The sequence below is a fragment of the Notechis scutatus genome, chromosome 11 (genome assembly GCF_049901735.1).
Source record: "Notechis scutatus isolate UNSWTSFEM ecotype Mainland chromosome 11, rNotScu1.2, whole genome shotgun sequence".
Taxonomy (NCBI): Eukaryota; Metazoa; Chordata; class Lepidosauria; order Squamata; family Elapidae; genus Notechis; species Notechis scutatus.
The window spans coordinates 1382189-1406629 of NC_142019.1; the positions used below are offsets into that span (position 1 = coordinate 1382189).

The following is a 24441-nucleotide window of genomic DNA, read 5'->3' on the forward strand; positions in this document are numbered from 1 at the left end:
GGATATTGCAGCAGACAAACGAAAATAAAATGACAGTAAGCGTTGGTTTTCAGCTTCCAGTCTCAAGGAAGCTAAATCAAATGAAAAGACCAGGAATGATTTTTCCACTAAAGCCAACAAATCTTGACTACTTATATTGAAAAGGCTGAGAGGAAGACACAAACCCCCCTAAGCAATGCAGATAAATATTAAGAAATCTTTAATTAACCCACTTTCCAAATGATGGCTTTCTAATGAAATACATTATATAATTTAAAAATTCCCCTCAGATTTACAAACTAAATAATAAACAGCAAGTATCAAATGCAAAGTTTAATTTGTTGTCTATAATTATCAACCTTAAAGCGCATTCAGTATATACTTCTAAAATCTAAAAATCTGATTTAAATTTTTTTTTAAAAAAAATTCCCAGCTATACACAAAATACAACTAAGAATGATGAAGTACCCCAGCTCATATCATCGTAAACATCCATTTCTGCACTATTGTGTAATTGACCCAAAAGGTTTCCAACTGTCTACCACTCTACCCGACTCTGTAGTTTCTTCCCCAAACCCCAAAAACTTTAACCTTAGACTGTCTACTATTGACCTCACCCCTTTCCTAAGAGGTCTGTAGGGGGCGTGCATAAGCGCACCAACGTGCCTACCGTCCCTGTCCTATTGTTTCTCTTATTCTTCTTTTATTTTTCTTATATGTACCCATTTCATGTATTCACAACTATGTATACACTTATACTTGTTATCTTGTAAACAATTGACAAATCAAATAAATAAATAAATAAATAAAAATAAATCTCTCTAAAAGTGTGTTTAGATAATATTAAAATCATCTCTACGGATTCTACCTTTGCTGTAGCATATTTTTCATTCCATGATTTGACTGTGGATTCTAATTTGAGGGCTACTTATATAGCACAAATTTTCTTCACAGAACATGGAGGGCATTCGTGCCTAATGAAAAATGCATAAAGGAGCATGCCCCAGATACTTCATATGCAACTTCTATAATCAGCCTATCTTTTTCAGCAAGTGGATTAGACTGTGAAGTCAAACAAAATCTTCTAAGAAAAGAATAATGAATTGCTCCTCTAAGGCTCCGAAGAAAACTGCGTGAGAGTTGAGACGGATTGGAAGGTGTCTTTACTTTCTTACAATCTCAGAAATTCCTAGCAGACTTCAGATTCTTTGGTTAGAATCAGCTGGGAGGTGCCTTGGAGGTCTTCTAGTCCAGCCCTCTGCTCAAGCAGGAGGCCCTATACATTTCAGGCAAGAGATTGTCCAGTCTCTTCTTAAAAACCTCCAGTGATGAAGCACCCACAACTTCTGGTGGCAAGTTGTTCCACTGGTTAATTGTCCTCGCTGTTATTGTGTTATCACAGCACAATAGAAATTGGGATTATTTAGAAGGGAAATTGCATTAGGAAGTCCAAAACACTCCATGGTGTACTTGCATATTTTATTACTTTCTGTGCTGCCTTATACTTTTCACCCTTCCCACTCCATCCGGTTCCTTGGCAAATGGAGCTTAATTCTGAGAGACAGCCTGGGAATCATAAGAGTGAGAGACAGAGCCCTCACCTGCTACAAGGATTACTTACATGTCACATGAACAGACTAAAAAAATCTAAAACGTTCTGTATTCCTTGGTAGTGGCCATGCACAAGACCGTTGTACTTTGAGGAGTTTAGCGGCATATTTTGATTTCTCCTTCACACTTGTTTAGCGTACGGCATAAAATACATGGACACCAGCCGTAAAGATGTATGGAAAGAACACATAGTAATATTTTACACATAAGATGGAGATTTGTGGTCAATTTTGTAAGGTGTAAGAAATTCAATAAGAGATTCCTTCACATTAAGAAAAGTCTAAGGGGTGTCCAAGCTTGGCAAATTTAAGACCCCATGGAATTCAACTCCCAGAAGTCCAGCCAGCTGGATGGGGAATGCCAGAAATTGAAGTTCAGTCTTAAAGTTGCCAAAGTTGGACATCCCTGGTCTAAAAGTTCAGAGCTCATTCTGAGCTAATGTGCTTAAAAAAACACCTTTTGTTTATTGCATAAAGGCAAAAGGGGGCTGTTGAATCTTCATGGTACAAAGCTTTTTTTCTTTTTTTTAATCTGTGAAAATCTCAAGAGTTTTGAGTGATGTGCCACCTAGCCAAAGTCAGCTCTTGCAGCCTTGTGACTACAGAAACAGAGCCATGAAGTCATGGTGCCAACTTTTAATAAAAACCCTAGTACTGTCTTTTAAGTTGAGAGCTTCTACGGAGAACCTGGCACGGGCCCTGTGGGGCATCTGTGCTACCGTTATTAAGGAGGTCCTGACAGCTTGCAAGAGATTTCGGTATCACCTTGCTTGGTAGGTGTGCTTTTTATGTTACGTTTTAAAATTTGTTTGCTTAATAATAAAACTTTAAAAAAATCTCTTTTTTTGGTTGGTGTGCTCATTGTCTCTGGACCCAGAAGAACCAACTGCCTGGGCATCTGACCCTTGCCCTGACCCTTGACAAAACTTCTCATCCACGGCTGCAGCAGTTTCTGTGATGGGCATCCTAGACACCTTAAATGTTAAAGTAATGTGTTAATACTTTTTGCTATAATAATCTGCAAACAATCTTAGAATGCTGATGGCATCCACGTAGGCTATAATTAAGGGGGAGGAAAATCTATCTTACAATTTTCCTGGTTAATTTTTCCCCCTCCCAATTGCATTCTCAGACATTTCATTTAGTTTTGAAAGTACTTATATATAGGAATCAGTATTCCCTAGAAACACTGTTAGAACTCTGCCCCTGCTCACACACTTAGTTATTAACAATCTTATTTATTATGTATTAACTTATTTATTAACCATCCCAGCATGGACTGGTACTATTTTGCTTGCCCATTTATGAATTACAGGAAGAAATAGGGTCAGGGATCCAGTAACTGCAACCAGAAAGAACAGCCACAGGAACACACGGTCAAGCACCTGAGCTATAAATTTCCAGTCATCCACAACCTAAAAAAAAGAAGGGGAAAAAAAAGTCAGTAACTTTCCTTAAGCATTTGGTTCTAAGTTTAGTCCCTAGAAAACAACAAAGCAGTCAGAGGCAACAGTGTATATACACAAAAGCCACAGCATAATAAATAGAAAGGATACAAACTGGAACTAAATAAACCATTGTTATAATAGGTATTCCCCATTGTAGATTTTACTTATTAAACTGAATAGTAATAATTACTGAAATGGAATTTTATCACGGAATTAAAAATTCCCAGTCTATTTAAAAATATGTGTGCTTGTTAAGGCTTGAATCATACTTTTTATACAAACTAGGGAAAAAGTGGGTCACAGACAAACATGAGTCACTGTAGGAGATAGAAAACGATTCTCTATTTTTTAGCATGCTATTGATCCAAAATTTTCACTATCTTGATCCAAAACAAGAGATCAAGTTCTTCATATGATACCCATCACTCAAACGATAGTAAGATATGACAAAAACTATTCAATGGTTTAGATATTGCTAGGTTGCTACTGAAGGGATTGTTTCCATCAACACAACTAAGACTTCCCTTTCTCTCAAAGACATTAAAAAAAACAGTACAGCATCTGAAATCAACCAAATAATTAAGGCTCTTTCTTCCTGTAGCTTGGGGGTTGAACTATGGAGTCTTTGATGCTCTGAGAGTTTGGTTGTTTTCTTGCAGACATTTCATGGGCCAACTAGGTTATATCATCAATATGAGATCATCACTGTTAACATCGTCAGAGCACTGATGATGCTATCTAGTTGGGTAATGAAATGTCCGCAAGCAAACAACCAAGCTCATAAAGCACCAAGGGCTCCAGATAAAGGTTCTACTGCCTAACCTTGTATATTATGTTCAACTCAGCCATTGAGTGCAACACGACCAGAACACACACCTCATGAACTTCATTCTCTTTCACAATGTGTCTTATAATGTACCGGACGGAATTTAAGGCTGCTTCCAAAGTATTCCTAGATTCCTTGGATCCCTGCGTGCCCGTGGTCTCTTCTTCCTTTGGTACCGAGTACCTATCGACGTGACTTCTCATACAGAGCAGCTTGGGGAGCTTGTGAAGAAATATTTTGCGGACCCAGGGCGCCATCACGTTGTGCGTCGACAAGGATCGGTGATGAACGTTAATAGCAAAGACAGTGATGACTATAGATAACGTCACAAAAATCATGGTGAAGACCAAGTACTCGCCAATCAGAGGTATGACTTTAGAAGAAGAGGGAATAATTTCTTCTATGACTAGAAGGAAGACGGTGAGCGAGACCAGAACAGAAGTGCAGAGACAGATTTTCTCGCCTTCGTAGGCGGGAAGATAGAAGACAAGGATGGTTAAGAAAGACAGCCCGATGCATGGAATAATGAGGAAGAGTGTATAAAAGAGAGGCAAGCGCCTAATGATAAATGAGTAGGTAATAAAGGGGTACCAGCAGCTTCCATCAGTTCTGTTCCTTCTGATACCTGTTGCCGTTACTATTTCCCATTCTCCATTATCAAAGAAATCTCTTTTGTCTACTTCTTCATCCACAAGGATTATATCCACCTCAGAACCATCGTATGTCCACGAGCCAAACTTCATGGAGCAGTTCTGGAGGTCAAATGGAAAATAAGTGACGTCAATGGTGCAAGAGCTTTTATAGTTCGCAGGTGGGGTCCAAACCACAGTGCCATCGTGCTTCACTATGGCCTTTGTAGATGTTCCTTCAAAATGACCATCTGCACTGAAAGAATATCGGCAAAGGGTTACGAAAGGTGCAAGGTATGGTTTTTCCACAAAAAGCTAAGTGTTATGAACTTTTTCCAGCGTAAAATTATTTTGAAATTGTATAATCCTTTACAGACAAAAAAAAAAAAAGAGTTAGATGTCACCTGAAGGGCGTGGTCCATCTGCAATTCAAATTATGAATTCAATTTTGAACAAAGGGATAAGGAGCTAATGAATGAGTAAAATCAGGATTTTGAATGATGGCTACATGATGCTCCTAGAAAATAGCTGGAATTTTTTTTGCAGACATGTCCACCCTTCTATAAAAACTTTCTTCTCTAACAAGTAAAAAATAAAACAGAGTATAACTTAATGAGGCGCTGCACTTCTTAACAAGATGAGATCCTCAAATGAGGACCCAATTATCTTCTACCACTGCTCTGAATGCAATCTCTGGGGAATGTGCACGGCATCTTTTCTGCTCCTTCTTGTTCATTTTTTCCAGAAAGACAAGTAGTCTACGAGTGAAGATATGATATTAAGGGGGAATGAATGCTCCTGGTTCTTAATTCCTTCTGGGTAAGAACTCTCTGCGATCATGTGGGTCTTCTTGTTTGGGAAATTGGGAGATTGAAGGGGGCCCCAAACCCTTTTATTTCACTACCTGTCCAGGCCTTTTCAGCCTGTTTTTTTTCCACATTCTCTTCAAGTCTATATGGCCTTTTAATATAAGTTAAAAACTGAAACGCTTACTTGTCATATAGGACAATGTCTGGAATCCATAGTGAAGCTGAAGGGACACGGATAGACGTTATTCCTGCATAGTCCTTGGGATCCCACTTCAGCTTGGCATCAACCCATTCCTGCAAAGGAATACAGACTTTTCTTCAATTTTATCTTGAACTTGAAACAGCCAGAAAGCAACAACTGAAATGTTTTTACTATGTTACTATTAAAGTTGCTACCTTGCTTCAAAACATATTTGTTTGTATTTTTTGCTTCTTACTTTTGATAAACTGACTGGACTCATGTTCACTTGCACAGGAATGTTTTCTGATTCTAATATTTCTGGAAAACTATCTCGCTACTTCGAATCCCTTGCCAATTTACTGTAAATCATTTAGGATCGATAGAGAATCCTGATCTCTCTCTTTTCTCTGTATCTTCCATGGAGATGCAACCCAAAGGCATGAAGCATCAATCCCCCAATATTATGAAGAGTGCCACTCAAAAGATTTTTCAACCAGGACTCACCTGCTTCAGCCAAACATTTGTGGTCATCAACTGATTTTTTTCATCCTATTGGAGGAAAAGTATATTAGATATAATCAAAGGTTTTAGAAAGTGAGAGCCAGACAGTGCTTCAGCATCTGAACTGGATCTTGGCAAGTCTTCTGGCAGCTTCCCCCTCCTAAATAGATGCTTTCCAATGTGCCCCTTGAAGACGTAATGAAACAGCTGACACTTGAATTTCATTCCCCTAATAACTGTCAGGCATGAACAACCAGACCCAGGGTTCAAACAGGTTACTTTAGGATTCAAACAGGCTACTTTACTGTTCTATGCCTATTTCACAGAATCTCCCCAAACTGACAGCTTTTGCCTGTGAAAGACTAGATAAGGCTCAAAGGCACTGGGAGGGAGGAGGTGTCATACCTTGCCCTATCGTGCTTATTTAGGGTCCCGCCTAATTTCCCACTTGAGATCTCCTCCCCACTAGGACGACTGCTGCCCAACAATAGTGGAACAATCCAATGGCTGTAAGGCACCAAATACCCAGAGCACCAAAAATGTTATCATTGCTATTGCTAGTAGGAATAGCAGAGAAACTTTTTATGTTAGTTAAAAGAAAAGACAGACTCTTTTTTGTGTCTTGCAGACTTAGAGGTTCAAGGTTTTTTGTTTTTTTTTAAATTCACCTGATGTTGTAGAACATATTGGTAGTCTATCACACTTTCACTTAATGTGTCCTCTGATTAAACAAAGCGGTTATTTAGGGTCAGAGAGAAATTTCAGTCTCCACCTACCCTGGAATCATACTACTATTATTACTTGCAAGTAATTTCTCCTATATCTTGAGTACAAAGTATACTTATAATTATTAAGGCCAAATTATATTTCAGAAATATGGCAGAAATTCTACAAACCAGGCAACATGCTGTATGTCTTCAGGTCGTTTGAATTTTAAAATGTATCAGTTTCCTAACATACCACATCCACCAACTGGGAAATTGCAAGACCAAATTTCACTTTGATGGTATCATTGAAGTGCTCGACTGGACGAACCCATCGTTCATAGTCTTCAAATAAATATTTAAATAAATGGTCTTCACTTTTAGCAAGAAAAGAAGGTTCAGATGTACCTGCACAAAAGATGACAATGACATTTTACTTTTTCAAAAAATCTAGAAAAATATTTAATATTTAACTTGTGTAATTGCCCATGTCACAACAGAGGAAGTTTGCCATAAAGTTAAGCATCACAGAAAGCTACAGTTTCCTTATGTTTAAACACAGAGGGAATAAAAGAACAGGTCAAGTAACCCTCTTACTCTGCAGATTTAGCTTTTGACATTGTCAACAAAGTTAAATTCGATGGTAATGACCACTGAAAATATAAAACATAATTGGGAGAGTTATCTCAAAGTTAAGTTTCACAGGGGGGAATGAATGTTATATTTAAGTAACCAATCCCAGAATCTAGTGGTAAATTGAAGATGAAGAATTAAGGATGAAAAAAGTAGAAAATATGGAACCATGCATTTCTACTTATTTATAGTTTGATTAGTCTATAGATTTATTGGCATGAATACAAATTGACAATTTATGTAAATAGATATGTAAATCAAGCCTTCAGGCTCCATGCTGTAAGTATTGTAGGCTATTAGGTTTCATTTGTGATGGTATTGAACTTATGCAACAATAATTTTCAGTATTACCCTTCTTCCATTTAAAAAACTCAATATTTGCTTTCACAGCAATTGCCAACATATTTCACGTATTGTACTGAAGTTCATTTCTGGAGGACTAAAAGTGACATATTCATTGCTCTCTCTATCCTATTGAAAATATTACAAGGAGTGGAAAAGAGATATTTATGTGTACAAGTGCTCCCAAAGTTAATAAACTGTATTGTTTAACATTTTGTGAGAGGGATATAAAATATTGTTACTTTCATTACAGAGTACTGTATTTTTGTACCTTAAATATCATGAAACAGCCTGTGAACTCATACTTTAAAATAGAACAATTCAAAGTCATTTTAAAATTGTTTAATGAAGAACAAAGAAACCATTTTGGATTTACTAGCATGCTGAATCGCCTATATTTTACTTAAATACTTATTCTGGCACTTTAATGTAAAATGCTATTCTCAGACTCATTAGATGTGCATTGATAATTAACTTATAGGGCTATGCAAATCATTTGCAACTGCCCAGTCAACTTCTTTTGCTGCAAAGAAAAAAAAAAAGAAATAAAATGCCTATACACATGCAGAAGATAGCTAGCAGCAATTCTGAAGCCGCAACTCTGTGAAAAGAGATGGTTCATGCATTGCAGAGCACTTCTTTTGGGAGATATTTATTTTATTTTTTTATTTATATTTATTTATTTTTGTCAATTGCTTACAAGATAATAGGTATAAGTAAAAACATAGTTATGAATACAGGGATACACATCAGAAAAATAAAAAATATATAAAAGAAACAATAGGACAGGGACGGTAGGCACGTTGGTGCGCTTATGCACGCCCCCACAGACCTCTTAGGAAAGGGGTGAGGTCAACAGTAGACAGTCTAAGGTTAAAGTTTTTGGGGTTTGGGGAAGAAACCCACAGAGTCAGGTAGAGTATTCCAGACATTGACCCCTCTGTTGCTGAAGTCGTATTTCCTGCAATCGAGTTTGGTGCGGTTTACCTTGAGTTTGTATCTATTGTGTGCTCTTGTATTGTTATGGTTGAAGCTGAAGTATTCATTGACAGGTAGGACATTACAATGTACGATTTTATATACTATACTTAGATCAGACCGATGGCGGTGTAGTTGTAGGTTTTCTAGGTTTAGAATTTCGAGTCTGGTGGCATAAGGTATTCTGCAACGAGTAGAGGAGTGGAGAACTCTATATGCACAGCCCTATTTTCCAGCTACTGAAGCAGAGAAAATCCTGCCATACCTTTCCTATGGCTAAACAGGGACTTGGGCCCTGTCACCTAAGACTATGCTTTCAGCTGATGAAAGGTTCAATTGTAGTAATATAAAACTATTTTTTAATCTCAATGATGAAATAGTGATTCAAACTGTTTAAAAGAATAAAACTTGTTCTGATTACAGAAGACGGCTGTCCTGTTCACAAATAGGTTTCTTGATTATTGCATTTAGAAACAATTCTATTACAATTCGCCATTTGCGTAGGTTGTATTTTTAAAAACTGATTATGTGCCATTGGGTCGGGATTGGCTCTTAGCGAGGACAAGAGATGGATTTTCTCCAGGAGAATCTGTCCCCAACTTGGTCCTTCAGGTCTTCCAATGGTGTAGCTATTATGGCAGTAATTGAGTCATTAGATTAACTTTATGCCAATAAACGTGGATGTTCTCCAGCTGTATCACATATTGTTTTTTCATTTCACTTCACAATAGCTAAATCTAAAAGAAATGGTTCAAGGCAGTTTTTTTCTATGCCATCTGTCATAGAAGGAAGATGACTGAAAAATCCCCTTTGCAGCCATTAGGACTAAAAAAACCTATGCCACTTTCGATTTTTATTAAACGTCTATCCACTAACCAAATACACCAGGCAGTTCAAACACATTTAAACACATCCGGAAACATTCTTATCTGAAGAAAATCGTTTATTACCTTCAACTGTGATCCCACCACCTTTGTACACTGCCACATAATACATACCAGGTATCTTATGCTAATTTGTCACATAATCCATACTAGGTATCTTATGCCAAGTTGTGTTTCCAGAGCTTTTTCCCCCCAGAATAACTAAATCGATATTTTCGCATATCAAAATAGGAAGGAACAACCCATTTTAGTGAGAAAAACAATAGTCATAGGATACTAGAAGAGGGCAATGAAATTGCAGCTATCCAGAATTGGATAGCTAATAACCAATAATATACATTCAGGAAAAAAGCACTGCCTTAACATTTTCAGTTTCTTCTGAAAAACAAAAAGAACAAACTGCAAATCTGTTCAACCTGCATCTATCAAAAACCCTTTTCATTACATAAAGAGGAAAGCTCTTAAAGACATTCTGCTAACTTGTGCTTCTCTTTTACACACCCAGAGTTACAAAAATAATGTCTAGACCTTTAGTTCTCCTTCAAGTCAGGTTGAAAATATGTCTCCCCAAGACAAAAATACGTCCCTGCAGTCTTAACCATTCAAATCTCCACTACAAAAACTATTTATCCAGTGACGACTCTTGGTTAAAAACAGAAACCGTCCTTTGCTGCTTGTCTATTTCGGCCAGAGCAAAATAAGCTAGGAAAGATGAAGTTAAGATGAACTCTTTTGAGGGCTCTTGAACAACTGTAAAGAGCAGCAGCTGGCAGATATCTATTTAAAGATAGGTTGGGAGAATCAGAACCTTTTCTGGGTTAATTTTTTTTTTTGTTTATCCTGGGCAAACCAGATTACTGCACGAATGAATACATACTTTGCTACATCCTGCCTTCCCTATGTGGGTTCCCCCCCCCCCATTCCTTCTCACGGATGCAGCACAATGGAGTGTAGCAAGTCCCCTCCCTGCCCTTCAGTTAACCACCGCAGTTATTAATGTTTGAACCTGCACTTCTAGACAAAGTCTTCCAGATGCAGACGCAAAGTCTTACAAAAACAGATTACAGTGTCTCTTAGGGAAGAGGCTGGACAGATCAGGTTGCAATTTTTTGTCATCAGGATAAGGACAGTAATCCTGCAATATGACAGCACGATAAGGCTGTAATAATACACCCACCCCCACCCCCATCCTAACCCACTTAACAGAGGCAACAATCCCAATGAAATACAATGGAAGTTGCTTTCCGAATAGAGAAGCCCGGAATGGAAGTAGGAAAAAAGCAGCCTGTATATAATACTACACATACATATTTTTATTTTATTGATTTATGATGAAGTTTATTTGCCACCCCTCTCATAGCCAACAGCTATGGATATAGTGTGTAAGTATGGATGGACACATAGACAAAGACAGAGATAGATAGATAGATAGATAGATAGATAGATAGATAGATAGATAGATAGATAGATAGATAGAGAGAGAGAGAGAGAGAGAGAGAGAGAGAGAGAGAAGGCAAGTAGAAGAGAGAGAGATAGGGAGATAGATGGATGGATGGATGGATGGATAGATATAGATATAGATACATAGATAGATGATAGATAAATGGACAGATATATAGAGATAAAGAGATAAAGAGAGAGGGAGGGAGGGAGATGAGACAGATAGATAATGGAGATAAATGATATAATAACAGTTGTACAGATATGATATTTAGATGATACATAGATTATTAACTACTGTATAACTCTGTTATTGTTATTTTGGGAGGCATGACATACATAACTGAATTCATTAGTAATATTCTATCTGTAACACAGTTATGCTATGTATAAAGCAAGTACATATGATATATATATATATATATATATATATATATATATATATATATATATATATATATATATATATATATACACACACACCTGCAAACGATTCATAACGAATATAAATCTCTCACCTCTATGCACATACAAACCTATGGATTTGCACACTCATGCACTCTCCCCTCCAACCCCTCCCTGCAGGGATGCATTTGCATGCTTATGCACACCTACCTCCTCAACACCCCCCAAATCAACCTCAGGGCTACTTTGTGAGGGGAAGCAGTTTATAAATACTTTTCATAAATAAATCCAACATCGCTCCCCAGGTACAACACCCCCCACACACACACACACAGCCAACAGACAGACTCCCTTTTAGAGTTTCTATTTCATGCAGCAAAACTCCGCAACAGTTGGAGCGTATTCGCCCCCCCTCCCCCGCACCACACTCTCAGCCTCCGTGACAGTTAATTCCTATTTATTAGGACTGGGGGGACCCCGGGTTTCTCAGGTTGGATGGGTGGATCCCCACCCCCTCCCCGATAACTGCCTTCCTCGCGCGCTCTTCTTGGACTCAGCGGGCCAGGCGCGTGACGCGCGTCCCGGGGCATTCCCACGAGCGCGGGCTTGACGCGTGTTTCCGCGGTTACCCAGAAAACGGGCGCCGGAGGCTCCGTGGCCGGCGGAGAGGAGGAGCAGCAGGAGGGGAGCCCTGGCCATGGCCCCGCGCGGCGAAAGCGGCCGCTGGAGGCGGACGAAGGGACGCAGCTTCTCCTCAGACGCGCCTCAGCCGGGAAAGCCCGCCGAGTTGCCGCTTAGCTGCCGAAGCTCCGCCCACCCACCCCCATGGCTAAGAAAGGGCGGGAAAGCCGCGAGGCCATTCCCCCCCACAGCTGGGATTGGCCTACGACTCCCGGCAGCCTCGCAGCTCCGTTCTCAGCTGAGGGGCTCATGGGAGTTGTAGGCTCCCCTCCGTGGGAGTGGCGAAGGTGCCGGCCCTGAAGTAGGAAGGGCCGAGTTTGAGGGAACTCAAAACTTTGCTCCATGCTGTCAAACCCATCGGCCTACCTCACAGGGTTGTTGTGAGGGGTGTCAAAGAAAGCTAGGACACAATAGCTCAGTTATCCACAAAAATGATAAAGGCGGGACACAAATAAATGAAATAAATAAAACTATATTTTAAATAAAGAAATAAAACCGTCTCCCTGATTACTGATGGCTTTTAGGTGGGTTGAAAATTTTTTATATTTTTTATTTGGGGAGGCAAGACAATGCCTTTTGTAGAATGCAAGAAATGTTTCTCAATTAGTAACAGTGGCACTGAAAAAAGCAATTTACGACTGGTTCCATCCTTGGACTTACGACCTTACAGCATCCCTACAATCACATCACGGTTGCAACATTCCAGAAGTTGTGTGATTGCCATTTGAAATCTTCCCAGCCAACTTTGGATAAGCAGTCAATGGGGACAGATTCACTTAATGACCATGTGCTTAGCAACTGTAGCAATCTGTTTACTGACCATGGCAAAAAAAGTTGTGAAACTGGACGTTACTCACTTAAAAGTCACTTCGCTTAGCAATAAAAGTTGTTGTTGCAAATGGTCGTTAAGTCCAGGATTCCCTGTACCTTGCTTCCTTTTTTCCACTTTTCACCCTGGTAAAATCCAAAGTTTTAACCAGCATAGTGTTGAGCTATGCTCTGCCAAAAGCAGTTGAAAAATTAATAAACAGTGAAGCACTGTTTTCCCAGGACGCCGTCTTGCTATCAATCCAGACACGGCTGCAATTGTGCAGCAGCTGGCCTTGAAAAACTGTTGGCAAAGTGCTAAATTGTATTATTTCGCGAAGGCTTTTCCCCCTCTTTTTTTGCATGTAAGCAAGCTCTCCCAAACCCTGTAATTAAAAACATTCCAGCAATGACGGAAAACTCCTTAAGCCATCGTGCACATTTCTAAGTATACATCCTCATTTACACTCAGTACCCCAAGTTTAGTACAATAGCGAGATAAAACAAAACGTGAAAATGCAAGGTCTGGTATGCTGCAGCAACCTATCTTTTCAGCAAGACAGTCCCAAAAGAAATGCCGAGGGAGGGTGAGGAAGAAATAACTATACTTTGATATACTTAGTACTGTGACAATACTGTTCACTTTATTGTGTAATATAAAAGAAAAAATACAATGACAAAGAGATTTCTGTTCACTGAAGAAAGAGATGATGTGTTTCAGTGATATAAAGGAACGGATTCAATAAACAGCCCTTCAAAAATTGGGCCAGTTTATGGAAACAGTCCCTTCTTTGAGGTACTTAATCTATTTATCTTTTTCTTTCTGCTCTTTTTCTTTCTTTTCACGCTCTGCTTTGGCTTCTTCTTCTTCGTGTTTCTTTATTAATACTTCCACTTCTTTTTGCTTCAAAACTCTTATTATCGTCTTTCCATTCTCTCGCGTCAGGGTTGCAATTTCAACTGAAACATAAGAGATGAAAAAGAAAATTAGGAAGGAAGGAAGTTTAATGTCTGAATTAGGTCTGACTGCATCAAAATATATAACAACCAAATGGGCCTCAGAGAACTTATTAAACTTATTTCTTGTGCTAGTTTTCTAATCAACATTTTTAAAGCAATTTTTCACAGCACCCAGAATATTGCAGAAAACTATTTTTGGCATTATGAGGGGTGATATAGCCCAACAGATTTATTGCAAACTTTTCTACCATGAAGATTTCAAGAGCTTTACAGAGCAATATATTACTTAAAACTATTATTATTCTTATAAAACAATTCAATTGCCTACTAAAGTCAGCAGTGCTGATTAAAAGAAGTTATAAAGATACAATCAATATCTCAAAATCTAACTCAAGGTAATTCAAAACTCCTAATTACCAAAGACTGGGGTGACACGACTGTTTTAACTACAGAATCCTAAAATTCAACAGCTTTTAAATAAGTAAGTACAACAAATCAGGAACTAGCAGCACTCTGACAATTGGAATAGCACCTCTTTAAGGAAAGAAAAACTCATATCCAAGATCTCAAATCATATCCAAGGCTTACCTTTCTCTGCTGACAGTTTACTAACGTCCATAGTTTTGTTCAGGACTTTAACAGCTAAAGCAAGTGCAGATTGCAAAGTCATTTCTCCCTCTTTGTAGTCTTGTTTTAGCATTGATACAGCTGCCTGTTAAAGAACAGAAAAGCACTGCAGTTGATTCTTGCTCATTTATTCATTCATTCATTCGTTCATTAATTCAATTTTTAAAACTGTCTATTTCAGCCAAGGGATTCTGGGCAACTTACAATCCTAAAATTACATTAAAATAGCAAAGCCTGGTAGTCAAAACTACAATACTTCCATTCATCAAAATGACCATAAATCTCCTAATTATCCACCAGGATCCCCAAAAGGATCAGTTAAAAATAAAACCAACACAAGACTATAGAAAGAACGAAGAATTCTATAGAGTAAGTCACAGCAATATTAAACTCCATTAGAAATTACCCAATACTCAATGAAAGAGTATTGACTTTGCTTCATACCCAAAGTTAATGGACTTCTCATTCCTAACTGGAAAATGCCTGAATCCTGCCCAAATCCAACAATCCAGATCTACAGATCTCCAAATCTCTGGTAGTCTTGGCTGCTGTGTTTTTCACCAGTTAAAAGTCTCTGAATACTTTCCAAGGCTCCTTTTGCACACATAAGTGTTTTCCCCTTCCACAGGATTATTTTTTCTACCTGCTAAGATCAGTGTTAATTCTTGCAGCATGTCTTTTTCAAGAATTCTCCAAGCTTTCAAACATGGAGGAGAAAACATAAACACCCAAAGCGCTAAAAAAAAAATCTGTTTGGGGGGTAATGGGCAGTTTCAAAATTTGATAGGTAGATACACAGGTAAATAAATAAACTTACCGCACTGTTGTTTCCAATGCAGGTGGCTTTCCACCCACCGTAATTCCCACTAGGATCACTTTGATATAACTGGAAACCATAGTGTTTATCCCAGCCAATGTAAAGCAGCGAAACACCAAAAGGACGTTTTCCTGTTAAGCATAAGGACACGAATAATTTAAATTAAGCGCTGCGATTTATACCAAGGGAAAAAACATTGTGCTTGCCAAGAAGGAAGACTTAACAAATTGCTCTGCATTTACTGCTCTGTGAGATAAATTGTAACACGTTCCTTCCAAGTGTAAAATTATACTACAGATAGTCCTTGACGTACGACAGTTCATTTAGTGACTGGTCCAAATTACAACGAACCTTGGTCATGTGATCAAAATTCGGTGCTTGGCAACTGGCATGTACTTATGACGGTTGCAGAGTCCTGGGATTGTGTGGTCAAAGGGGTAGCCAGATTCACTTAATAACCGTATTACTTATTTAACTGCTGCAGTGATTCACTTAAATGTGCCAAGAAAGGTCGTAAAATGGGGCAAAGCTCACTTAACATCTGTCTTAGAGAAAATTTGGGCTCAATTGTGGCCATAAGTCAAGAACTACCTGTACAGATGAGGAGGAAGGTGGTTTATTTATTTATAAACTGACAATACCCAAATCTGTGAGTCAACTTCTTCATTAAAAAAAAAAGAGCAAAACCTAAAAATAAGCTGTGTGTTTTTGTAAACTTCCAAGCAGACTTTTGAGGCAGACCTAAAGGAAATTAAATCTGTTCCCTGGAGCGATTTAATTTCATCAGACTGAAATGGAGCTGTCATTCTTTGTTAGCTTTCTAGATTCAAATAAAGCATCCATCAACACACCATAAGGATATGACAGGTGTTCCTTCCATGAGCCAGACATTTCTTCCACACCTAACTTCATCTGACAAATTACAAAAGTTACCTCCAAATTGTGTATAGGCTTGTTTGATATCACACAGGGCTGTTACTAATTGCTCGCAAGGAATTGGCTCTTGATACTGCAACAGATATCTGAAACACGAAAATACAAACATATGCCAAGGATGAAGAAGCTGTAACTAAGAAAGAAACCCTTCTGGAGAACTCTTAGATTGAATATAAGGCCGTGGAACAAAAGAGAATCTTATTTTTAATGGGGATAGAAACAGCCCTGCCATTAAGCTTTATAGTGAATAAAATAAAGCTTTAAAGCTTTTTCTTCAAAATAAGGATAGTCTCTGCTCCGTTTCATTTTCCCACTGCAATCTCTGCTTTTTTTTCTCTAGCAATATGGACAGTTCTGCTGCAATCAGAATATGAGCTAAATTTGGACAGTTGCACAGCATACAAGGATCAAGCCTTGGCAAAGGAGTGACACAAAATCCAAAAAGTTGCCTTTAAAGGCCAGATGAAATTCAGAGAAGCCAACCCAATTCCCCTTCAAATAACCATCTGGGTGTTCCTTTTTTGTTTTTTTTTTTTTTGGGGGGGAGGCAGTACTCTGGATTTCTGAATAATGGTGGACCCTAAACACGGGAGGTGCTGGAGAGCCTGCACAATTTTGAATATATTCCCACACTTTGCATGTTGAAACACATTGATAACACAGTAACCTCATAAACCTTAGTTTCCAAGTACATTTGTGATGACTTGTCACGAACTGAGAAAATCAGTACCTTTGTGCAATCAACCGCAGTTCGTTGGTGAGCACATTGGCATCCGAAGTAATGCCGGCCACGCTGCAGGCCATATCTCTGAAACATACAAAATGATCTGAATGAGATCAAGATTTTTGTGGTCCGTTCTTCAACCATCGGTTCTTGCCAGCCATGCCAACTATAAAAGGCGTTACGGTAATAGCAATAGCCCTTAGACTTATATACTGCTTCATGGTGCTTTTACAGCCCTCTCTAAGCGGTTTACAAAGTCAGCCTGTTGCCTCCACCAATCTGGGTCCTTATAGTAATAGCAATAAACTACACATGCCAGTGGTGAGGCTGGTGGAATGATTGGACTTGCAAGTCAACACATCTGGCAGGCGTTACATTGGGGAAAAGGTTGGCTGGAGAATTCTGGGAGTTGAAATCCACACATTTTTTTAAATTGCCATGGTTAGAAACGCTACATTAAAGAAATGGAATCTTATTAACTCTATGCAACTGTAAATATCCTATAAAACACTGTAAACATTTACACAAAGTTAAAAGTGGAGTTGGTTTTATTTTAAGTCAAGGGTTCCGTACTTCGTCATGACACCCCACCTCACTCCCTAGGCATTCTATCTTCAGCCTCAATGTGGGTCTTGGCCCGAAAAATACTGTGGGGTCCCTGGTGATTGGTGGTTTCCTTGCAGATGTTTCACTACCAAACTAGTTAACGTCATCAATGCTGATGTGACTTAGTTTGTGTAATGAACGATCTACAAGAAGACAACCAAGTTCACAGAGCAGTAAGGACCCCACAATCCTTACCCTCTTCCTCCTCTTCTCCTTCACAAGCCCCACTCTCTTTTAGCACTGATATTACCTAGTTGGGTCATGAAATGTCTACAAGAAAAGCACCAAGCTCAGAGACCACCAAGGACCTCACACTTCACACCCAAGCTACAAATATTCCCTTCTATCTGAAGAAACCATTCCCTGAACATTTTTAACGATCTCAAGTTCAAGCAGAAATCCAAGAGCCTGACTTCAAGGAGAGCACCTGTGAAGCGTGCAGATTAAAAAAAAAAAAAAAAGAAATCCTCCAGAACCTCACTCACTCGTTGAGTTTATATATTTTCTCTGAAAAAAAGACTTCATCCAGAAGCTTGTGGATGTTCCGTCTTTCTGCTGCTAACAGCACTCCATTGTTGGCAAGAATTCCCAAGCAGGTCCCAGCATGGCCTATGGCTTCCATTGCATATTCCACTTGATACAGACGACCTAGGAGAAGACCATGAAGAGTGGTGTTACGGGGTCAAATTTGAGGCCACCACCTCGCATTGAAGTATCAGGACACTGAAGCCAATCTTCTGTACAATGGCTACGCTACAAGAACAAAAAAACATACCCTCCAAATAACATAGAATCATAGGGCTGGATAGGAACTTGAAGGTTTTTTAGTCCAACCCCCTCCCTGCTCATGACAGGACACCTTATACCAGTGGCCCCCAACCTTTTTCAAACCAGGGACCGGTTTCACGATTATTTATTCTTCCACGGACCGGTACCTGAGTAATGTGAGACTCCACCGCCATCGGGACGGCTCTTCGTTCGAAGCCCCCCCCCTTCGACGAAACTAAGGCGCAAGCACCCAAACACCGCTTTCCAACTGAAAAACTGGAAGCAACCGAAAACCCAGAAGCGCTGTCGAAACAAGATGACGGCGCTCAAGCTTTGTGGCCCGGTAAAAAATGATCCACGGACCGGTACTGGTCCGGGGACCGGTGGTTGGGGACCCCTGCCTTATACCATTTTGGTCAAATAATTGTCCAGTGTACTTTTGACAAGCTCCAGCGATGTAGCAACCCATAACTCTGGGAAGCAAGCTGTTCCATTTATTGATTCCTTTCAAATGTCAGAAAATTTCTCCTTACTTTTAGATGGGATCTCTTTAACAAGCTTCCACCCACCACTACTTCTGCTTTCAGCTTCTTTGGAGAATAGGTTGAAACCTCCCACCCTTCTCTGTGACAGCTTTTCAAGTAATGAAAAACAGTTATCATGTCCCCTAATTCTTCAATGCCTAGCTCTCTGAACTGAAAAAAAAAGGGAATGAAATTACACATTTACAACTCTCCTTTTTAAAAGCAATGTTAACGCAAAATAATATTGCAGTAACAATGCAATACGTATTGCTTTGGTAATGAAGAACCAAATGTTCGCTGCTTATAATATAACCCTAGACACGGGATCGCAGAGTTGGAATTCAATGTAGAGCATCTCTGATTACGTGGCTTTCTGGTTCTCACGGCTTCTCTCTCTCTTTGCGAGGTAGTTACCTTCAGGGGAAAAGATGGTCGTTCGAGAATCATATCTTCGAGACTGCAAGGAGAAAAAGTTTGTTTTGTTAATGAATAAAGCACTCAGTGACAAAAGGGCGATCTTAATGCTCCCAATCACTAGTACAGTAAGGAGCATCTTTGGAATAGTGATTCAAGGCTCTCTGTCAGGGATGGCTCTGCCCCACTCTGTTCCATATGAAATTAGCCCAAATTTGAATAGGCTGCTCAGAGTTGCCTTCTCAGGAAGATAGGCAGCATATAAATTTAATGAATAAATAAATATTCCTTGGGACCCCCCAAAGAAGTGATTAAGAAGCACAGAAGAGTTTACTTTTTCCCTGAAAAAGGGAACGACAATTATCCTTGGTAATACGATGTATGGAATCCTATTCTCAAGGCAGGGGAATTCTGGGAATTGAAATCCATACATCTTCAAGTTGCCAAGGTTGGGGAACACTGCTCTAGGCAGGTGGATTTGTTATAAAAGGGGGAATCATGTTTAATAATTTCATTATAAACTGGATTTCTGAAAATGAATGGGCAAGACTGCATGGCTGCTCTGATACATACAGCCTAACATTTATGATCTACACAACACAAATCTTTCTGAAACTGGGACACAAAAACTCACCATGGTGCTTCTGGGTTGGACTAAGCTGTAAAAGAGGGAAAGAGAAAGAGAGAAGAAAAATCCAATTATGCACACGTGTCAAAATCAAAACATTCCAAATTTCCAACATAACTGCTGAGATAATAAGAAAAGCTGGCCTCTGGAAGAAAGGATGTTAAAAGAAGAGCAAAGATTTATCCTTTGCCTGCAAATGCTACTGAACCAGTTCTATAAAAGATAAGTTCATTTTGCTTAAAAGCTTCCACTGTCGTCTCTAACTAGCTGAAGTTGTGAATTGTGAAAGCGAAACTAGAAGCAGTTTCTCAATGTTTTTGGGAGTGTTACAATCATCAGCAAATGGCTAGGAATACAGGATGAGACTAGGCCCTTGATAAAATAGTGACTGGAACTAGAAACTGGGTGACCATGAATTCAAGCCCTGTCTTAGACACAAAACCAGTTGGGTGACCTCATCCAATTTCCCATGCATTCAACTCTAGGATATCCCACAAATCAGGATAGAAAGCAATCGGGTCTTGCATTCAGAACAAGACAGAATATTCTTGGTCCAAAGTAACACCAGGCTAGAAACCAGCAGACCATGAGTTCTAGTAGCTCACTGGATATCCATGAGCTGTCCCTTCTCTCTCAGCCCTAGGAAGGAGGCCAGGGCAAACCGCTTTTGAAAAGGTGCTCAAGGAAATTGCATAGATTTCTCCAAGCAGTTATCAGATATTGAGATTTTACTCTAAGGTGCACGGGCAGACAAAAAAGCAGAGCTTAACTGAAATTTAAATCCATATTAGCGAACCAAGGATTCCAATACATACTAGACGTTTTACCTGTCTACTTTCCTTTCTACTTATCTATCCATCTACCCCCCTACCACCCATCTATTACACTATTGCATCCATCCATCCACCTAACTAGCCACCTCCCTATCTACCTACTTACCTACAATCCACCTATCCATTCCCTACCCCCCTACCTACCCTCCCTCCATCTTCCTGTCCATCTATTTACCTACCCACCTTCCATCTCCCTGTCCACCTACTTAAGGTACCTACCTAACCCCTCACCCACAGTCCCTCCCCCACCCCCATTTCCCTATCCACCTACTACTTACCTATCTACCTACTCACCATCCATCACCTTAACCATCCACTTGCTTAGCAATAGCACTTAGACTTATATACCGCTTCACAGTGCTTTTCCAGCCCCTCTCTACAGAGTCAGCCAATTTGCCCCCAACAATCTGGCTCCTCATTTTACCCAACCTCCGAAGGATGGAAGGATGAGTCAACCTTGAACTTAGATACCTACCCACACACCCCTCCATCTTCCTATCCCCCTACCTACCTACAGTATCTACCTACCCATCATCCACCCATCCTCCGTCTCCCTAACTACCCCCTACCTAACTACCTACATACCCACCCACCCACCCTCCATCCCCGTATCTACCCTAATCCCCCATCCACCCTCTTCTTCTTTTGGGCCACCCCTCCAGCCACCTTCCTACCTGAATGAATAAATAAATATTCGTCTACCCACCTACTCACCCATCCAGCCCCTGTAATTGTTACACTTTTTGTGGAATAGCTTCACTGGTCAGCCCGTCCACCCACCTGTCCAATTACCTACCACTCACCCGTCCACCGACCCACCTACCTATTATGGTGCCTACTGATCTTCTCACCTACTTACGTCCCCTCCCTCCCTTGTCTACCTATCAATACACCTGCCTGACAATCAATCAATCAATCTGATGAGAGCCATTTTTCCCTATTCCCTGCACAGTCATCCTCCCAGCCGGGGCCAGGAGAAAGGCGACAGTCCCGGGGAGACAGCCGGCAGAGGAACACCCACCGGCGACCGGGGCCGCCCCCGTCCCGCCACCCTGCCCTGCAAGTGGCTCCGACCCGGCGGCTCCCCGAACAGAGAAACCCCCCTCGGTCCCTCACCTCCGCCCGCTCTCCGCCGCCTTCCAAAATGGTCGCCTCGCGCCTGCGCACTCGCGACCCGCTCAGGGAGCCGGCCGGGCGCGAGGTGTAAAATTCGCTTCCTAGACGGGTCCCTTTTCGAGCCGGAATTCCGCAGCGTGGCCTCGAGCGCCATGTTTGTTCTGGGCAGGCAGGGAATTTAAACGGGTCGGGGTATATATATATTTATTTATTTATTTATTTGATTTGCCAATTGTTTACAAGATAATAAGTATAAGAGTATACATAGTTGTGAATACATGAAATGGGTATATATAAGAAAAATAAAAGAAGAATAAGAGAAACAATAGGACAGGGACGGTAGGCACGTTGGTGCGCTTATGCACGCCCCCTACAGACCTCTTAGGAAAGGGGTGAGGTCAATAGTAGACAGTCTAAGGTTAAAGTTTTTGGGGTTTGGGGAAGAGACTACAGAGTCAGGTAGAGTATTCCAGACATTGACCACTCTGTTGCTGAAGTCGTATTTCCTGCAATCAAGTTTGGTGCGGTTAACTTTGAGTTTGTATCTATTGTGTGCTCTTGTGTTGTTATGGTTGAAGCTGAAGTATTCACTGACAGGTAGGACATTGCAATGTATGATTTTATATACCATGCTTAAGTCAGACCGAAGACGGCGTAATTCAAGGTTTTCTAGTTCTAGAATTTCAAGTCTGGTGGCATAAGGTATTCTACAACGAATAGAGGAGTGGAGAACTCTTCTTGTGAAATATTTCTGGACTTTCTCAATTGTGCTAATATCAGATACGTAATGTGGATTCCAGACTGATGAACTGTATTCGAGTATTGGTCTAGCAAATGTTTTGTATGCTCTGGTTAGTAGTGAGATATTACCAGAGAAAAAGCTACGTAGGATTAGGTTAACAACTCTTAATGCCTTTTTGGCTATGTAGTTGCAGTGGGCTCTAGCACTTAGATCATTAGAGGTGAGTATTCCAAGGTCCTTTACAGAGCTTGGGTCATCAACAAGTTCTTGATTATTCAGCTTGTATTTTATTTTCTGATTTTTTTGCCAATATGTAAGACAGAGCATTTATTTGTTGAGATTTGAAGTTGCCATTTGTTTGACCATTCTGATACATAGTCAAGATCTTTTTGTAGGGTAGCAGTATTGTCTGTGGTATTGAACAGCTTTACATCATCAGCGAAGAGAACGCAATTGCTCTTAATATGATCACAGAGGTCGTTTATGTAGAGTATGAAGAGAGTTGGTCCTAGAACACTGCCTTGGGGGACACCACTATTGACAGGTACTGGATTTGATAGGACGCCCGATTTTGACCATTTGTTGTCTGTTTGACAGGAATGCTTCTATCCAGTTATTCAGTTGTCCAGAGATACCATAGGATTTTATTTTTAGGAGTAGTTTATCGTGTACCACTGAATCAAAGGCTTTACAGAAGTCTATGTAGATTGCGTCTATTGCTTTGCCCTGGTCGAGTTGTGTTGTCCATATGTTTTTGCAGTGTAAGAGTTGTAGATTACAGGATAGTTTTTTTCTGAAACCAAATTGTTTATTGGAGAGGCACCCTTTATTTATATAAATAAAGGATGCCTCCTATTTCAGCAGAGGGCAGTTCTTAGCTAGGTAGGCATAGAAATAAAATTTATAATTTATATAAACATAAGGATAATAAGTCTTGAAAGGATAAATAGGGTTGGACTTGGATGGGAGGCCACCAGGTAATGCACCTCATAGGTTAGACAGGAACGAGCATTTTAAGAGGTAGCAAGCCATGTTCTGTATGGCCAAGGAAACTTGCATGGAGATTAAAGGAGCTCAAATAATAGCAATATCTAATAATAAATAAATAATCATACTCTTTCACACTCAGGGCTCCAAACGGTGCGTAGAGAGGAAAAACTGGTATTGTGTTTTGTCTTTTAAAAGTAAATATGTAAACACATTACACTGTACTTTGAAACAGGTCTCATCTGTATATTTTTTTGAAATCCAAGAGCAATTTAGTCTTTATTGCAGGACTGACAGAGGAACTGAGCCTCAATGGGGTTTCTAACACGCGGGGCATCGTAGTCTGTTGTAGTCCAAAGGAGGAGATAGGTTAAGGTGGAAATAAAGTTTCACAACATAGCCTATTAGCCTTGGATTTCCCATTTTTAAAATCGATGTCAAGTCCTATAAGGCACATGAGGCTTTTGTGCTATGCAGATATGTATATCTTCTTCTTCTATCTATATAAAAGCGAAATCCCACTCACACATCATCACAAAATCTCCAGAACCGTAAAGCCTACAAACTTGAAATTGGGCACATTATGTTCCTCTTGGGCTTCTAGGGGCTCACTAAGAAAGGGTTTTTTGAAATGACCATCAGAGCATTAGCATTTCCTATATTATTATTATTAACACGCTCTGATGCTAAGGCGTTCTACTCCCCCTCCCCACCTGAAAAGAAATCTCTTCCAAATGCAAAACACAAGCAGAGGAGTTTCAGTTTCAGAGCACCAAGCAGCTTTAGTATTGAACAGTTGAGCTAAGCAACGCCCAGGCTGCTTGCTGTCTACTTCTTGCTCACACAGCAAATACTGTTTCAGTTTCCCAACAGCCCTTAACTCTTATCACACACTGACAGGA

General features: G+C 40.0%; 2 protein-coding genes across 3 annotated transcripts; both read right to left on the reverse strand.

Moving 5' to 3' along the window:
* Positions 1-2811: 2811 nt before the first annotated feature.
* On the reverse strand, positions 2812-12180 carry CHRNA5 (cholinergic receptor nicotinic alpha 5 subunit). Of its 2 annotated transcripts, XM_026684538.2 has the most exons (6): positions 11999-12180; positions 6944-7095; positions 5987-6031; positions 5486-5595; positions 3914-4748; positions 2812-3004 (listed from the first exon to the last, which is right to left on the reverse strand). In XM_026684538.2, the coding sequence occupies exons 1-6, from the start codon at positions 12066-12068 to the stop codon at positions 2843-2845; spliced, it is 1374 nt and encodes a 457-aa protein (XP_026540323.2). In that variant the 5' UTR covers positions 12069-12180; the 3' UTR covers positions 2812-2842. The 2 variants fall into 2 exon arrangements, with proteins under 2 accessions (XP_026540323.2, XP_087828621.1); XM_087972495.1 differs by lacking the exon at positions 11999-12180 and having other exon boundaries at positions 6880-6966.
* Positions 12181-13479: 1299 nt separating this feature from the next.
* On the reverse strand, positions 13480-23876 carry PSMA4 (proteasome 20S subunit alpha 4). Its single transcript, XM_087972404.1, has 10 exons — positions 23843-23876; positions 21716-21971; positions 19868-19892; positions 19234-19276; positions 18013-18175; positions 16928-17005; positions 16195-16283; positions 15262-15392; positions 14406-14529; positions 13480-13817 (listed from the first exon to the last, which is right to left on the reverse strand). The coding sequence occupies exons 1-10, from the start codon at positions 23874-23876 to the stop codon at positions 13663-13665; spliced, it is 1098 nt and encodes a 365-aa protein (XP_087828530.1). The 3' UTR covers positions 13480-13662.
* Between the last annotated feature and the right edge of the window lie 565 nt (positions 23877-24441).

Coding starts and splice junctions, on each gene's coding strand:
- CHRNA5 (XM_026684538.2), bottom strand. CDS start 12,068: ATGGCCAGGGCTCCCCTCCTGCTGCTCCTCCTCTCCGCCGGCCACGGA. Junction 7,096..11,998: donor CTCCGGCGCCCGTTTTCTGG/GTAACCGCGGAA, acceptor TCTTTTGTGCAG/GTACATCTGAACCTTCTTTT. Junction 6,032..6,943: donor TTTCCCAGTTGGTGGATGTG/GTATGTTAGGAA, acceptor TTCCTCCAATAG/GATGAAAAAAATCAGTTGAT.
- PSMA4 (XM_087972404.1), bottom strand. CDS start 23,876: ATGCCCCGCGTGTTAGAAACCCCATTGAGGCTCA. Junction 19,893..21,715: donor GGGGGCGGCCCCGGTCGCCG/GTGGGTGTTCCT, acceptor CCTCTTTTACAG/CTTAGTCCAACCCAGAAGCA. Junction 18,176..19,233: donor GACCATCTTTTCCCCTGAAG/GTAACTACCTCG, acceptor GTCTTCTCCTAG/GTCGTCTGTATCAAGTGGAA.